Below are 16,112 nucleotides of genomic sequence, written 5' to 3'. Positions count from 1 at the left end.
AAGGAGGAAACATTAATCGTTTTATGCTACTTCTTATATCTAGCAAACAGATAAGAAACACTGAGATAAAAAGAGCAAGCCAAATGAAAAATGTAAAAGCAAAATCACAAAGTCCCCCAAAATAAGCAAAACCAATTTATTTTATTTTTATTTCTTTAGACGGAGTCTCACTCTGTCACTCAGGCTGGAGCGCAATGGCGCGATCTCGGCTCACTGCAACCTCCGCCTCCCAGGTTCAAGTGATTCTCCTGCCTTACTCAGCCTCCCGAGTAGCTGGGATTACAGGCACACGCCACCATGCCTGGCTAATTTTGTATTTTTAGTAGAGACAGGGTTTCACCATGTTGGTGAGGCTGGTCTCAAACTCCTGACCTCGTGATCCGCCCGCCTCGGCCTCCCAAAAGGCTGGGATTACAGGCATGAGCCACCGCGCCTGGCTGCAAAACAAATTACTTTTTAATAGCATTTTTACATTTCATTTTTAACAAATTAGGAAGGAGGTGGGGGAAAGGATAAAAACAACAAACCAAAGAAGTGAAGAGGTAAGAGTCAAATAGCCCAAATCTTGACGCTGACCTTTCAGAGATAAACCTATATCACAAACTTGCTATAAAATATTCCTGTTGTTGTTGTTGTTGTTGAGATGGAGTTTTGCTCTTGTTGCCCAGGCTGGAGTGCAATGGTGCGATCTCAGCTCACTGCAACCTCCGCCTCCCAGGTTCAAGTGATTCTCTTGCCTCAGCCTCCTGAGTAGCTGGGATTATATGCACCCACCACTATACTGGGCTAATTTTTGTATCTTTAATAGAGATGGAGTTTCACTATGTTGGCCAGCCTGGTCTCAAACTCCTGGCCTCAAGTGATCCACCCACCTCGGTCCCCCAAAGTGCTGGGATTACAGGCGTGAGCCACCATGCCCGGCCTAAAATATTCTTAAGAAATAATTTGAAAGTAATCAATATTGCAAAGCTGCAAAGAAACAGGCAGAAAGTATTATTTAACACTACCATAACCACCTGTATGGTGATCTTCATACAGAAGGGGCTTTCACATATAATAGGTTGTCAATTCTGTGAGAGAACTTATAATTAATTCCATTTAACAAGGGAGGAGCCCTGTGGTTTGTGCCTATAATCCCAGCTACTTGGAAGGCCGAGGTAGGAGGATCCCTTGAGTCCAGGGGTCCTACACTAGCCTGGAGAATGTAGCGAGACCTTGTTTCAAAAAAAGAAAGAAAAAAAAAAAGAGGAAAAGGTCTCTAAGATGTAAAAACACTAAGTGCAAGCATCCAGTGTCCATTATACCATGCCATTTATAAATGTCCTTACCATGAAATACTCAGAGACTAAAAAAAAATTGTTGACTTAAGAAAACAAAATTGAGCAGCATGGAACAGTAATTTGGAACCACTAGGTAAAATGCTTACCTAACACTGGTAGACAGTGGATGAGGAGAAGAGGTGAGAAAATGAAGCTTATACTTGGGTTTATGCCATGGGGAAAACCTTTACTGAAACTGCTTTATAACTGGGTATTTTTTGTTTCAGTGGTAACATCCCCAAGGATAAGGTCCAAGATGGTCTCATCCCTTAAGGTACTCATACCATTTTAAGCATGGTTCTCATAAGACTTGGTATCTGTACTGTCTATATTTTATACTTGATGTAAATATAACATCTTAACAGATTCAGCAAACTTCCTACTTAAAGAGATATCAGGTACAAAATAACTAAATTACCTTTAGAGATGCTTGCTTTTAAATATGATACTAATTATCTTATAGAGATAGCTTTAGATTTTCTTAAAATAAAAACTTTATACTTTTACTTCAACAAGCTTCTGGAGTAACAACATGACCAGAATCTTGTAAACTGTAACTTTCAAACTCTTTGAAATTCGGTCAGAATAAATCATTTCTTTTCAAGTTGTTTTGGGAATCCAGACTTTCAGAAGTAAATCTTATGTGAGTATATTTTACTAACCGTATATATATAAAATCTGAACAAGTGGTTGGTAATAATGGATTGTTAAATACAGTAGGGTAGACTTGATGTCTAGACAAGATAATGGTGAGAGCTGCACTTTTAAGAACATTGGTTACTTGCTCTGATAAAAAGGAAAAACAAAGAATGTTTCTATTATGTAAGGTTACTATGAAATGCTTACATCTTGAAACGACAATAGATACAGCTGCCACTACTTTGAAAACAATTTCATTGGAATCCATCACATGCTAAAAGCTGATTATTTTCCATGTCCACAACTCTAGTTAACATTTTCAAGACTGTACATTTGACTAATCTTTACTTCCAGCCTCTTTAAACGTAAAACAAAAACAGATTATAAAAGAGCAAGAGCTAGTGAGTGTTGGGAATCATCCAGCAATGAGTAGTAGCTGAAACGATATACTGTAAGAAGGGAAGAGGGCCACAGCTACAACACTTACAATTAAATGTAACACCCCATTTACGGAAGAAAACCTCCTCTGCACAATTCATTAACTCAACAAATACTAATTACTGACTGACACACAACAGTGGTATATTCGAAGGTTACTTAATTTATTTTAACTTAAATTATTTAAGAGCCCTGTGTCCTTAAAACGGTTTTATTTAAAAAAAAAAAAACTTTATAGTTAAATATGAAATTAGCTACACACAATTGTGTACAGAAAAAGTAATATTTAACTTTTAATTTTCAGTATGATTTAGATCAGGAAGGGACCTAAGATTATTCAGCCCAACCTTTTTATTTGGAGGGAAAAGCAAAGAAAAGCTAGTAAGTAGACCATATGGTCACACCAATGGTGATAGTACGGAATTCAAAATAAAAAATATATTAATAGACTCTTAATAAAGCTAATAACTAAACAATCAACAAAATAAATTCTGAATTAACTCAATTTTCTTAGCTAATTGTAATAATGAACGAGGTTCCTAAATGGCTACGAAATAAAATTTCTTTTGCATAACAAGGTTGGCATAGCTATGACTATAATAAAAATTGTCTTTACAGAAACAAATAAATATTCAGGATAAGTGTTTTGAAGTTAAAAGAAAGAAAAGTACATCAAAATAATCAATCCCTTTCCCCAAGTGTCCCTGATTACTCTATCTCTTTATGTTTAAGAAACTCAGAATGGGCCGGGAACAGTGGCTTATGCCTGTAATCCCAGCATTTTGGGAGGCCAAGGTGGCTAGATCTCTTGAACCCAGGAGTAGGAGACCAACATGGGTAACAAGGTGAAATCCCATCTCTACAAAAAATACAAAAAAAGTTTAGCTGGGATTGGTGGCACACGCTTGTAGTCCCAGCTACTAGGGAGGCTGAGGTGGGAGGATTGCTTGAGCCTGGGAGGTGGAGGCTGCAGTGAGGTGTGATCGTGCCACTGCACTCCAGCCCGGACGACAGAGTGAGACTCTGTCTCAAAAAACAAACAAACAACAACAACAAAAAACACCTCAAAATGGTACTGTGCCTGTATCTAAAATGATTCCTATCTATATTTTAACTATAAATTACCTGATGAATATATAATCAGCCCTTTTTTCAATAGATAGCATACTTATAGGCAGCAGACACCAACCTTTTTGGCAACAGGGACCAGTTTCGAGGAAGACAATTTTTCCACGGAAGGAGTGAGGGGGCACACAACCTAGATCCCTCGTGTCTGCAGTTCACAATAGGGTCTGCGCTTCTGTGATAATATAATGCTGCCGCTGATCTGACAAGCAATAGAGCTCAGGCAGTAATGCACACTTGCCCGCCCTCCCTCTCCCCTCCCCCTGGCCACTCACCTCCTGCTGTGACACCCGGTTCCTAACAGGCCACAGACCAGTAGTGGTCCGCAGGCCCAGGGGTTGGGGACCCCAGCTCATAGGTAGAAAAATAAACATTTTCATAAAACAGCATTATATTAGGAGAGTACTCTGAAAGAGCCAAAGAGGTTTAAAAATGAATTCATGGTACTTGTTCTTTTTTCAGTTATTATCTACCAAATAAAAACAAAGATAGACATGTCCTTCTACAGACGGCAAGTTTTTGTAATTTGAAGCGTATAATGTATTTAAAAAATATTTTCAGGCACATCCCTGCAATTGTTTTGGTTTAGGTTTTATTAATTGTATTTACAAATACAATTTTTAAGAAAGATTGACAGTGACTAGTACAAGCAAGAAATTAAGATTCTTTGCAAACTCATATTCTGATTATTCTCAAATCTGGCATGTGACATCTACAGTATTAAACCCAAAACGTCCCAAAATTATTCATTTTAAATTCAATGCTTTACTTATTAAAAAATACATGCATATCTTTTTAAATATATGGAGAAATCGGGGACTGTATTTAAAAACGTGGTTCATAACAGATGTAAATATCTATTAATAATGGGCTAATATGGAATGACTTCTAACAATACTGAACAGAATACAGAGTATAGTCACTTGTGCGCGCTGTGTGTGTGTGTGTGTGTGTGTGAGAGAGAGAGAGAGACAGAGAGACAGAGAGAGAGAGATACACAGAATTTCCATATGACTCAGGGCCTCTTGCAGACAGACCCTAGCAGAAAAGCAACTATGCCCAGCACCATTTGTATTTAAAGAAAAAGAACGGAGAGATACACACATCAACTCTTATCTCTATTCATCAGGATCAACTATGATCCAGGTATATGCACGTGTATGTATGTGTTTATACATACATATGCATACTGTATGTGAATTGTGTGCATACACATACATACGCAGGTCATATCAGTATGTCTATTTGCTAAGAAAAGAAACTGGGCAGCTGAGAGTTATGGGTGAGAAGAAAACTCTTTACTGCAGGATCTCTTGTGTCTTAAATTTTATGTTTTGGTATGGTATCACCTAAAATGCAGTCCTTACTGGATGGGTTGGAGGATACTCAATAGCAAATCAGAACACAGGCTTTTGAGATATGAACATAACTTTAGTTCCTAACTATATCCTTATTATAGTCAATAAAATCAACTATTCGTATCTGAAAGGACTTTCATATGTATTTGTTCTGAATGATGTTTACAGTGTGTTAACTGTCAAAACTCATCCAACTAGTTGGGTGTGGTGGCTCCCACCTGTAATCCCAACACTTTGGGAGGCCAAGGCAGGCAGATCACCTGAGGTCAGGAGTTCAAGACCAGCCTGACCAACACAGTGAAACCCCGTCTCTACTAAAATATAAAAAATTAGCCAGGAGTGGTGGCGCATGCCTGTAATACCAGCTACTCGGGAGGCTGAGGCAGGAGAATCGCTTGAACCTGGAAAGCGAGGTTGCAGTGAGCCGACACTGCACCACTGGGCGCCAGCCTTGGCGACGGAGTGAGACTCCATTTCAAACAACAACAACAACAACAACAAACTCATCCAACTGAATACTTAAGATTTAAGCATTTTATTGTATATTAATTATACTTCTGTTAAAAAATATATAGGATGGAACGTCTCTAATCCTCATAATACTAAGGTGGTAATCATTCTCAATCTTTTAGCACATTAGAAACAGCAGAATTAAAGAGAACAGTCACTTCCTTCCAATTTCTTGTTATTCCAAATACGGATCATAGACTAACAGAATCAACATTAAATGGGAGCATGTGAGAAATTCAAAATCTAAACCTCCCATCCCATATCTACTGAGTCAGAAACTGTATTTTAACAAAATCCCCAAGTCACTTATGTACATATTCAAGTTTGAAGAGTTCTGATAATTTTTTTACTGGATTTTACTTTTTAAAATATTTTTATTTTATTTTTCATTTTTTAATTTATCAGAATATTTATGGTTGAAATCCAAGAAGCTTTACTTTTGAAAAGCTCCAAATATGTACAACAAAGACAGAGAATCGCAATATAAGCACTGTAGCTTGAGCATGAAGATACAGAAGGTGCTCATTTTTTCAAGACTAGTTTGCATAGTAAAATATTCCAATAAAATGTAGCTACTTACTATTCTTAGTTATTTCATTAAGTAACTGTTTCTCGCTACTTGTCAAGCCTTTAAAAGATTTTGGCTACCTTAACACTCTTAGTCATAAGATTTGCATACACACACACACACACACACACACACACACACACACACACACACACACACACACACCCAGGTTTACTGAGATTATCTGATTCCGTCTGAAGAAAAAAGAATTTATCTATTTATTTATTTTTGATATGGAGTCTTGCTCTGTCATCCAGGCTGGAGTGCAGTGGCGCAATCTCAGCTCATTGCAACCTCCATCTCCCAGGTTCAAGTGATTCTCCTGCGTAAGCCTCTAGTAGCTGGGATTACAGGCACGCGCCACCACGCCCGGCTAATTTTTGTATTTTTAGTAGAGACAGGCTTTCACCACATTGGCCAGGCTGGTCACGAACTCCTGACCTCAGGAGATCTGCCCACCTCAGCCTCCCAAAGTGCTGGGATTACAGGCATGAGCCACCAAGTCTAGTCAGTAAAAAGAATTTAATCTAGACTTTTCAAGTAGGAAATTACAAAACGACTTTTTAAAAAATGTTTTAGATCCCAGGAAAACAAAGGATCTCACTGCCCTACTAAGCATACTTTAATCAAATTATAAGGGATCTTGCAAATATTAAATACTAAAAGGAGTTAAAGTAAACATTGTTTTATCTCTAGAGGTGCAATAGAGGGAAGTTGGGTATGCGATAATGAAGGATTTCAATCTGTGTGGTTCAAAGTCGCAATGTGGTAAAAAAAGATTTCTCAATGGTAAGATAGCAAATAGTGGCATAGACTTTCAAGTCAAATAGTAGGTATAGGAGGGCTTGCAGGATTATCATTGTCAAGGGATTAATGCCACACATGTGAACCAGAGTACATATCACACAAAAATTTGTAGGTTGGGTCTCTCTAGGAATTAGTATACTGACAGGAGACATTCTGAAATTTGTTTAAGCTCCGAAGCCAGAAAGCCTGCGAAAATAGCCCAATAATTGAGCGTTAAAGGCAGCCCAATAGAAGTAAGAGAAGATAATCTGAGAAAATGAGAAGAAAAGAAGATACACCTTAGGATCCAAAGCATAAGGAGGTGAGTTGTGCTGTAATAGAGTGGATCATATCCAAAGGACATTCAAATAAAAGTGGAATGATTAAAAATGACTCATCTCTAGCAATACAATATTTCAGAGATACAACTTGGTGTTTTCTGGATTAAGGATTTTAGACTAGGGGTTCTCAGTTATATCTGATTATAATCTAGGCGGCTTTTTCAAAAGTCATCTGCACCCCTAATTCTAAAACAATTCTTACATGCCCAGGGATGAGACGGTGATACATTTGCCCCCTTCGTTGAGGTGACTTTGATACAATCCACTTCCATAAACATGCCTTTGAACATCAAGAACTGGGGCATCTGTGGGCATTTGGGTTAAAACAAATTTTGGCCTGGAGACTCAGTTTATGTTACAATATGTCCTCAAGTTAATGACTTTCTTGGGATTCAATAGACTGGACGGACCCAATTTATAGAAATCCCCACAAAATTATGTATTGTAATTTATCTTTACAAAATACTTGAACATATTGCACTCGAAACAGGAAGAAAAGGCAGCTTGGGTATTACAATAATATTTACATTTCTATATTATCCTAGTTTGATTTCCTGGTCACATCCATACTGGGCTTTTTTTGTGTTATTATTTTTATAAAAAAGTATAAAATATTTTAAGCATATTAAAAAAAGAATAATTACTGGATAATTGGCTTTATCAAATCTTTAAATTTTTCTTACCTAGTTGGTATTTAATCCATAAAAAAAAAATGTTTAAAAGTGCACATCAAAATTACATACACACAAATTGTAAAACTTTTTCATTTTCAAAAATTACAAGTTCTAGATATAAATTTATAAAATAATTATGTATCATTTACTAGTTTTCTAACATTTTACAGGGATTTGTTTTGATTTCTTGTCAACATATGAAAAGCGAAGTACCCTAGCAAAACCAGAGTCATTATACTCCAATGTTTAACATCATTAAGTCTCTATTTTATAGCACTTCAAATAACTGTTTTACTTTTCTAGTAACATCAGAATATAATAATTTCCCTTTATTTTTCTTTCTTTAGGTTTTTTGTCTTTGCCATAATAACATGTGTCAGATTTTTCATGTACTTGAACAACAGACAGATGAAAACAGAGATATAACTAAACTTGCAGATGAAACAGATACAAGATTTGTATAAAGTATCACAAAAACTGACTTCATGCTAAATAATTTTATGTGTGTACTGCTAAGGTAGGCTGTATACCCGACTAGTAACCCATTTTCTCAAGATTGAATAGATCATCTATGAATAACAATAGGAGATAGCAGAAATATTAATACATGGTAATCCAGGCTGGGCGCCGTGGCTCACGCCTGTAATCCCAGCACTTTGAGAGGCTGAGGCGGGTGGATCACTTGAGGTCAGGAGTTCGAGACTAGCCTGGCCAACGTGGTGAAACCCCGTCTCTACTAAAGATACAAAAATTAGCTGGGTGTGGTGGTGTGTGTGCCTGTAATCCCAGCTACTCAGGAGGCTGAAAAAGGAGAATCTCTTGAACCTGAGAGGAGGAGGTTGCATTCAGCCGAGATCGCACCACTGCATTCCAGCCTGGGCAACAGTGAGACTCCATCGAATGAATGAATGAATAAATGGTAACCCAATATAATCCCTCTCCCCTGTTATTTCAGTCAAGTTTTTCTACCAGTTATATTCTTAAGAGAACCTCTCCTTTAAAGAACTGCAACTTAGCACAGTGGCTCACACCTATAATTCCAGCACTTTGGGATGCTGACATAGGAGGATCACTGGAGGCTAGGAGTTTGAGATCAGCCTGAGCAACAGGCTGTGAGATTCTATATAGTACTTAGGGACTACTCAAAGGTCATTTGCAGGTTTATGACTCCACCCATCATCCATCCAACAAGTATTTCTTATAAGCCTACTACACATACTGTTCTAGGTGATGGCAGATGTAGCAGTAAATAAAACAACACAAAACAAAGCCCTTGTTTTCACAGAGCATCCATTGTGGTAAGGGGAGAAAAGGAAATAAAAACATATGTCAAGTAATTATTAACAAAAAAAAGGAAAAAAAGGATAGTAATTTTATATAAAATAAGGACATTCATCTTTGTGTTAAAGATACATCTACTGAGCAAACCTTTTACTTACGCTTTCATTTAATTGGTATCTTGAAAGATACCAACTGCCTCCCAATAACCAAATTAAACAGATTTTTCTCAGTTTCCATTTTGCTTATATTCCTCTAAGCATCTGATACTGCTGACCACCTTCATTTTGAAACTCCAATAGTTTGCATGACAAATTTCCTATTCTGGTTCTTATCTTTTCACATTAGTGTGACATTAACATAAGCTACACAGTCACATCTAGGATTTGAGACCATTCCCTATCCAACAAAAGAAAACAGATTTAATTGATGTGGAAATTGGACAGCACCTAGAAAAAAGTTTTCACTTTGTTTTTAATTTCCAATAGTTTTTAGCAGATTATTAGCAATGTAATTACATTTATTCAACTCACTAGAGAGTAACAACTACATCAATAAGCACCTGTACAAAATGTTACATTTTGCATTTACTTCATTTAATCCTCATAAAATAATAACCCTGTAATAGTTGCATATTAAAAACAAAGTCTTGCTTTTCAGAATGACTTCACTAAAAAACTTGACTTAAATAGTATCCTTTATTTTTTCTTTAATATTTGGAAAATACTTTAAAGTATAATGAAAAACATAAGAAACATCTGTAATCCCAATATTCAAAAATAATATTTGCTAACATTTTGCTGTATTGAACATTTCTTCCATCCCATCCCTATTGTTTAATAATTTTTAGTTGCTTCATACTAACTAGAATATTAATATTCTACAAAAAAGAAGTTTGTTTTGTATTCAAAAATAAACAATCCAGGTGGGGGACCATGCTGATCAAACTGACTGTGAAGTCAACTCAAATAATTTTTATAATTTTTTAAGTTGTAGTTTTAGAGTTACAGGTGGAAAAAGAAATAAAGCATATTTATTCAATAAATGTTTACATGTGCAAAGCAACACAAACAAAAATTATGTACATGTAGACAACTAGATTCTCACCTGTTCAATCTCTTTGGTTTTTGATGCTATTGCTTTAGAGCGAGTGGTTAGCTGACTATCTTCAAATAATTCTATCCCATGCGTTGTGTTTGACTCAGGTTCCTCTGGCTGATCAGTAAACAATGGTGCTGTGGATCCCGCCTTGAAAAGGAATTAGAAATCTTTAATATTTTCTTAAAAAACAGAGCATTTCAGATGGTTGTGTATAGGCACTAACTGGCAAATTATATTAAGTGCTAGGTTTAACATGTTTTAAGAAGAGAAAACTCTTTCGATTTCACTATGCATAATGAGCATATGTGAAATGGATTAACCAGGAAATAACTGCTAATTTTTTTTTTTTTAATGTGGAACACTTCATGAATTTGCGTGCCATCCTTGCACAGGGGCCATGCTGATCTTCTGTTTCATTCCAATTTTTAGTGTATATGCTGCTGAAGCAAGTGAGACTGTTACTTTTTAAATTTTAGGTAAGACAAAGCCTCTAGGCTTATTCGATTCCAAAATATTATTTCATATTATATTAAGATATGTATAAAAAAATTCTCGTCCCATGACTATTCCTTAAGCGATCAGTTTATGAAATACTGAGGAGAAAAAGTCCAAATGGAAGTGAGAGGTGTTGTATATGCATAAAGAAATATATTTAAAGAGAATATGAGAAGAGGCTATACCTTTAGAAGTTAAACCACCTTTCTCCTGTGGCCTAACAATTCATTGAAATCATTAAAAAGAAAATCCCATAAATCAATAATGATCACTTCAGTTTTAGACCAATAATTGAAAAATGAATAAATATACTGTGAATTACATCTAAAACAGTCAGGTGGGGGATTAAGTATTGGAATACATATATATAAGCATAGACTATCTCTGGAAGGACACTATCTACAGAAAAAAATGATCAAAGGAGTTGTCTCAATAGTAACAACTTACAAGAAGTAGCAAAGAAGAGCCACATTGTAAATACTTTGGTGCCATTTGAATTTCTGACACATACATGTATGATCTACCAAAAAAAAAAAAAAAAAAAAAACCCTGAGGCAGGCAGATCATGAGGTCAAGAGATCAAAACCATCCTGGCCAACATGGTGAAACCCCATCCCTACTAAAAATACAAAAAATAGCTGGGTGTGCTGGCGGGTGCCTGTAATCCCAGCTGCTCAGGAGGCTGAGGCAAGAGAATAGCTTGAACCCGGAAGGCGGAGGTTGCAGTGAGCCAAAATCATGCCAGCGCCACTGCATTCCAGCCTGGTGACAGAGCAAGACCCCGTCTCAAAAAACAAATAAACAAACAAACAAAAATTCCTAGTTTTTTTACAAGTTTGAGTTACATATGTTAAGGGACTTATACCAAAAGCATAAAAGTCATTTAAGAAAAGATTTCCACTAGCAACATTCTTTGTAAACTGCCTAGTCCCTGGTGTTCTGTTACTGCAACACAAAACTAAGACATAGGCCTACACACAATACGTAAACTGGTGAGCACAGAAAATACATCAGAGAAGACAGGAGCTTTCAGAAACAAAAAGCAAGTGAAAAAGGGGAAAAAAAACTGACAATTAATTTAAAAGAGCTCATCAGTAATGAAATTTATTTTAATTAGATACATATGTCCTAGGGAAAACAAGGCAAGTGTTTGAGATACATTCAACATATATTGCTAGACATAAAAATTAAGGTCATCAATGAAATACAAAGTGGCATAAAATTTTACAGTAGGTAGAAAAGTAGAATCAAGAAAGATCTTGAGTTGTATTATCTCCAACACTAGTGATTCCAATGAATGAGTATAAATCTGAAAGGGAGCCATGGAAGATGGTCATTCTAGACTAGGGACAGAATTAGCACAGATATTGAAGCCGAAAATAACATCCTGTATGTGAAAACAACCTAAGTCATAAATTTAAAATTTTTTCCTCCATAGCAGGAAGTAACCTATTCTATTGAGACTTTATTTTTATTTTTATTTTTGTTTTTTTGAGACAAGGTCTTGCTCTGCCACCCAGGCTGGAGTGCAGTGACGCAATCACAGCTCACTGCGGCCTCAATCATCCAGAAGCAAGATTCTCTCACCTCAGCCTCCTGAACAGCTAGAACTACAGGCACATGCCACCATGCCCAGCTAATTTTTTGTGGGGTTTTTTTTGTACAGACGGGGTCCCACTGTTTTTGCAGGTGTGAGCCAGTGCACCTGCCCCCCCATTCCCCCCCCCCTTTTTTTTGAGACAGAGTCTTGCTGTCACCCAGCCTGGAGGGCCATGGTGTGATCACGGCTCACTGCAAACTTCAATTCCTGGGCTCAAGTGATCCTCCCACCTTAGCCTCCTGAGTAGCTGGGACTAAGGGGCCACCACACACAGGTTTTTTGTTTTTTTGTTTGTTTGTTTTTTGTTTTTTTTTTTTGTAGTGACAAGACCACACAACACTGCCCAGGCTGGTCTCCAATTCCTGGCCTCAAATAATCTTCCTGCCTAGGTCTCATCTACCAGGACATTCTAATATCCTTCAAATAATTTTCTTTTCATTCTGATAACCAAAAGAAAACTCTCACAGCTATTTGTTTAAGGACAACAAATTGTATCTCTACAAAACTTGACTGCACCCTTCTTGATGGCTAGGATGGCACCTCAAAAGCAATATATGACACAAGTAGATATACAATGCATAGTTACTGAACTTAAATAAACTATATAAACTATAAGAAAACTAGTACAGTATTTTTTAAGTGTACCTTAAAACACTAATCCTGAAATATATGCTGTGAAAAAAATTACAGAGTCAAAAGTTTGGTAAATTATGCAAATTCTTTTATTCATCCTCTTACTGAACACCGATGAGCATATTAATAATACATTAAAATCTCTAAAAAGTGTTGAAATATCAAAACCAACCTAACTCTTTTAAACTTGGCATCTCCCAAATAAACTGGCTATTAGAATCTTTTTTTTTCTTCCTCAGACCATTAAGACCCTTCAGACTATGCTGTCAAATACTTTGGGAAATGCTGTAGCAGAGCTCAAAAGATGAAAGTACAAAACTGAAAAGTGGCAGGAACCACAACATGCCTGAGTATTTAAGTATATTATTGAATTTACCTTCAATTTTACTGGACTTTCTATAAACCACACATTTTCCCAAACTGCTTAGAACTGTAATGATGGAAGCAAGTGAAGATAAGGTGGAAACTTAAGCATTCTATCTATCTCAGCTCATAATAATGAAATTTACACAATGTTCCTGAAGTACATGAACCATTACTTAAAAGGCTCATATAAAATAAAATATTGCCACAATTAGATTTAAACAGACATGCACATGCACACACACACACAGTTCTTTGCCAAACTCTTGCTTGGCATCAAAGGCCTTTCTTCTTTCCAGGTTATTCTGTCAAATTAGATATCAGTTTACAGGACCAAGGCCAAAATTACATTTCTCAAAAAGCATGGACCACAGAAATGAGTAACTATTCAACAACAGCCCGAGAACAAATTAGCAAAATATTAATATGCAAAAATATTAATAAGAGAAAAATATTAATACGATATGGGACTAAGTCTACAAAAACTATCACAAAGATTTCCCAAATGCTTTATTTCCAGTATGAAAAAGTATTGGCCGGGCGCGGTGGCTCAAGCCTGTAATCCCAGCACTTTGGGAGGCCGAGACGGGCGGATCACTAGGTCAGGAGATCGAGACCATCCTGGCTAACACGGTGAAACCCCGTCTCTACTAAAAAATACAAAAAACTAGCCGGGCGAGGTGGCGGGCGCCTGTAGTCCCAGCTACTCAGGAGGCTGAGACAGGAGAATGGCCCGAACCCGGGAGGCGGAGCTTGCAGTGAGCTGAGATCCGGCCACTGCACTCCAGCCTGGGCGACAGAGCGAGACTCCGTCTCAAAAAAAAAAAAAAAAAAAAGAAAAAGTATCAATCTAAGTAGAAAAACATTTTAGAGAATGGGATGAAATTGATGCTGCCGTTCAACAATAATGATATACACAAATAAACATATTATGGTTATCAGTGCTACTCTCACATATCTTGCCTTTGATCCAGCAAAAGAACATGTCTGACCTATGACTCAACTTACAGATTTTTTTAGGGTTATTTACTTTTCATTAATTCGAAATCTAGCAAATCCTGATATTTTAGAGGAAAAAAAAAAGATGTTTAAAAAGTATTTCTAGATCCATAGTCACTCATGGATTATTCAGTGTCAAGATGCATTCAATAAATGAGAGAACCCAAGTAGAATATTTAAAATTTGAGAACAGTAGTGAGCTTTTATAAAAATCTGAGATAAAAAAATGATGGGAGAAGGGAGGATAAATATACTATTAATGTTCATATATTAATAAAGTCTTGCTAACTGAAGATAAAGTATTAAGTAAAGAAATTATTCTTTTTGGAAGTTTTCGGTTCTATAAAACAAACTACCAATATTCCAAAGCAGCAATTTTGAAGCATAAATATCAATGATTAATATAGAAACATTATTCTAAATTATTAGAGAAAATAACCAAAATAATCCAATTAAATGTATTACCGAAAAGTATGGTTCATGCTTTTAAATAGTGCTGGAAAAGTACCAAGGAGGAACAGCTTGGTGTTTTTGATACATTTACTGGAGAATATGCATAAGTATCTATTATTATAGCTACAATGAGGAGGAAACCTTGACCCACTTAAGAACAATTGATATCTAAAAGACAGATCAGCATTTTTAAAAAGAAAGGCTCTGTTTGCGTAAGTTCTGATAGGGGTTGTACTTTTTATGAGCAGTGTACATTAGTTACTTTGGAAAGGATTTTTTCACTGTATAAAGATGTAGTTAAGTATTATTTTTACATACAATATTAATGCTTGATCCCTTTTATCAAATAACATTCTATAAAAGTCATTCCAAAAGTAAACAAAAAAGCCAGAATGCTCCTTCAAATAAAATAATTTGTCACAGGACAGATTTTTATATTCTCTACGTGTCATGTCAAAGAACTCCTATAGTATCAAATTCTGAACCTAAAAGCTTAATTGTGCCCATAAAATTTCTATATTTCCCTTTTAGAGATGTTATAGGTTATACAGAAATTTTTCAGTTCATTTCAAAATACATTAATACAAACATGTCATAAACCTTTTCCTACGGTCCCAAAAATGTTCCCATCTTTCGGTATTCAGGACTCATCAAGGTCTCAAGTTGCCAAGACAATGAATAATTTTATTTCTTGGGATATTTATGAGATAATCTGCATGAAGTATAACAAGCAATATAAATATGGTCCACAATCCAAGGTCAAATTAGATTTCTGTTCTGAATTCACTGGCTTATAACTAGTGGCTCAGCATGATTTCCTGAGATACTTTTAACAGCAAATGCCATTTAAAGAAGTACATAAATAACACATTTTTCTTATCCATATTTATACTATTCTTACACTCCAAAACTACTGTAAACATTCAGACAAAGTGTGATTACTGAATTCAGAGTCATTCATATTCAGACTATCATTCTGTGTGGTAATTTTAATACCTGTAATCCATGAGGATATATTTTAAAGCACGGGAATAAACCAAATATTTTCCACCCATAATTTAAAATCCAGACAAAACTTTCAGATGTGAAACATAAAGGAGACATGCCTTACCTCATACTCAGAAATTTCAGGCAAGTTATTTTCATCTGATTTCTCTAGCTTTTCAGCAGCCCACTTGCTTGCAGCCTCAGCAAGCTCCTTTTCAGTTAGCCTACTGGGTTTGTCTAACACCTAATAAAAATAGAAGAACATTTCTGTTACAATTCTCAAGGGCTTTTAAACTTCAAATACACCAAGAAGTACACTGCACTTACATTTAAAATCACATAAGCCTTCGAATTTATACGGAGAACAGGTATATTCTTTATTTCTTCCTTCTAAAATATTCAACATGGAATTACTTTAAGTAGCAATTCCTTTGGGACATACAGA

At 36.1% G+C, this 16,112-nt stretch overlaps 1 protein-coding gene and 1 non-coding gene across 51 annotated transcripts in view; both read right to left on the bottom strand.

The window, feature by feature from the left end:
- Nucleotides 1-16,112, bottom strand: part of PPHLN1 (periphilin 1) — a 123,944-nt gene that overhangs the window by 40,031 nt on the left and 67,801 nt on the right. For all 50 annotated transcript variants that reach the window (XM_077953896.1, XM_077953898.1, XM_077953907.1 and 47 more), the window contains 2 exons: nucleotides 15,792-15,911; nucleotides 10,144-10,284 (listed from right to left, as the gene is read on the bottom strand). In XM_077953896.1, the coding sequence (XP_077810022.1) occupies nucleotides 10,144-10,284; nucleotides 15,792-15,911 (261 nt within the window). The remainder of the gene's footprint in view (nucleotides 1-10,143; nucleotides 10,285-15,791; nucleotides 15,912-16,112) is intronic.
- LOC114671136 (U6 spliceosomal RNA) lies at nucleotides 10,485-10,586 on the bottom strand. The gene has a single exon (XR_003721032.1). It is a non-coding gene; the product is annotated as a U6 spliceosomal RNA (small nuclear RNA).

The sequence above is a fragment of the Macaca mulatta genome, chromosome 11 (assembly GCF_049350105.2).
Source record: "Macaca mulatta isolate MMU2019108-1 chromosome 11, T2T-MMU8v2.0, whole genome shotgun sequence".
Taxonomy (NCBI): domain Eukaryota; kingdom Metazoa; phylum Chordata; class Mammalia; order Primates; family Cercopithecidae; genus Macaca; species Macaca mulatta.
Note: the sequence above shows the minus strand (reverse complement) of the source record. Positions and strands in the feature narration are given on the sequence as shown.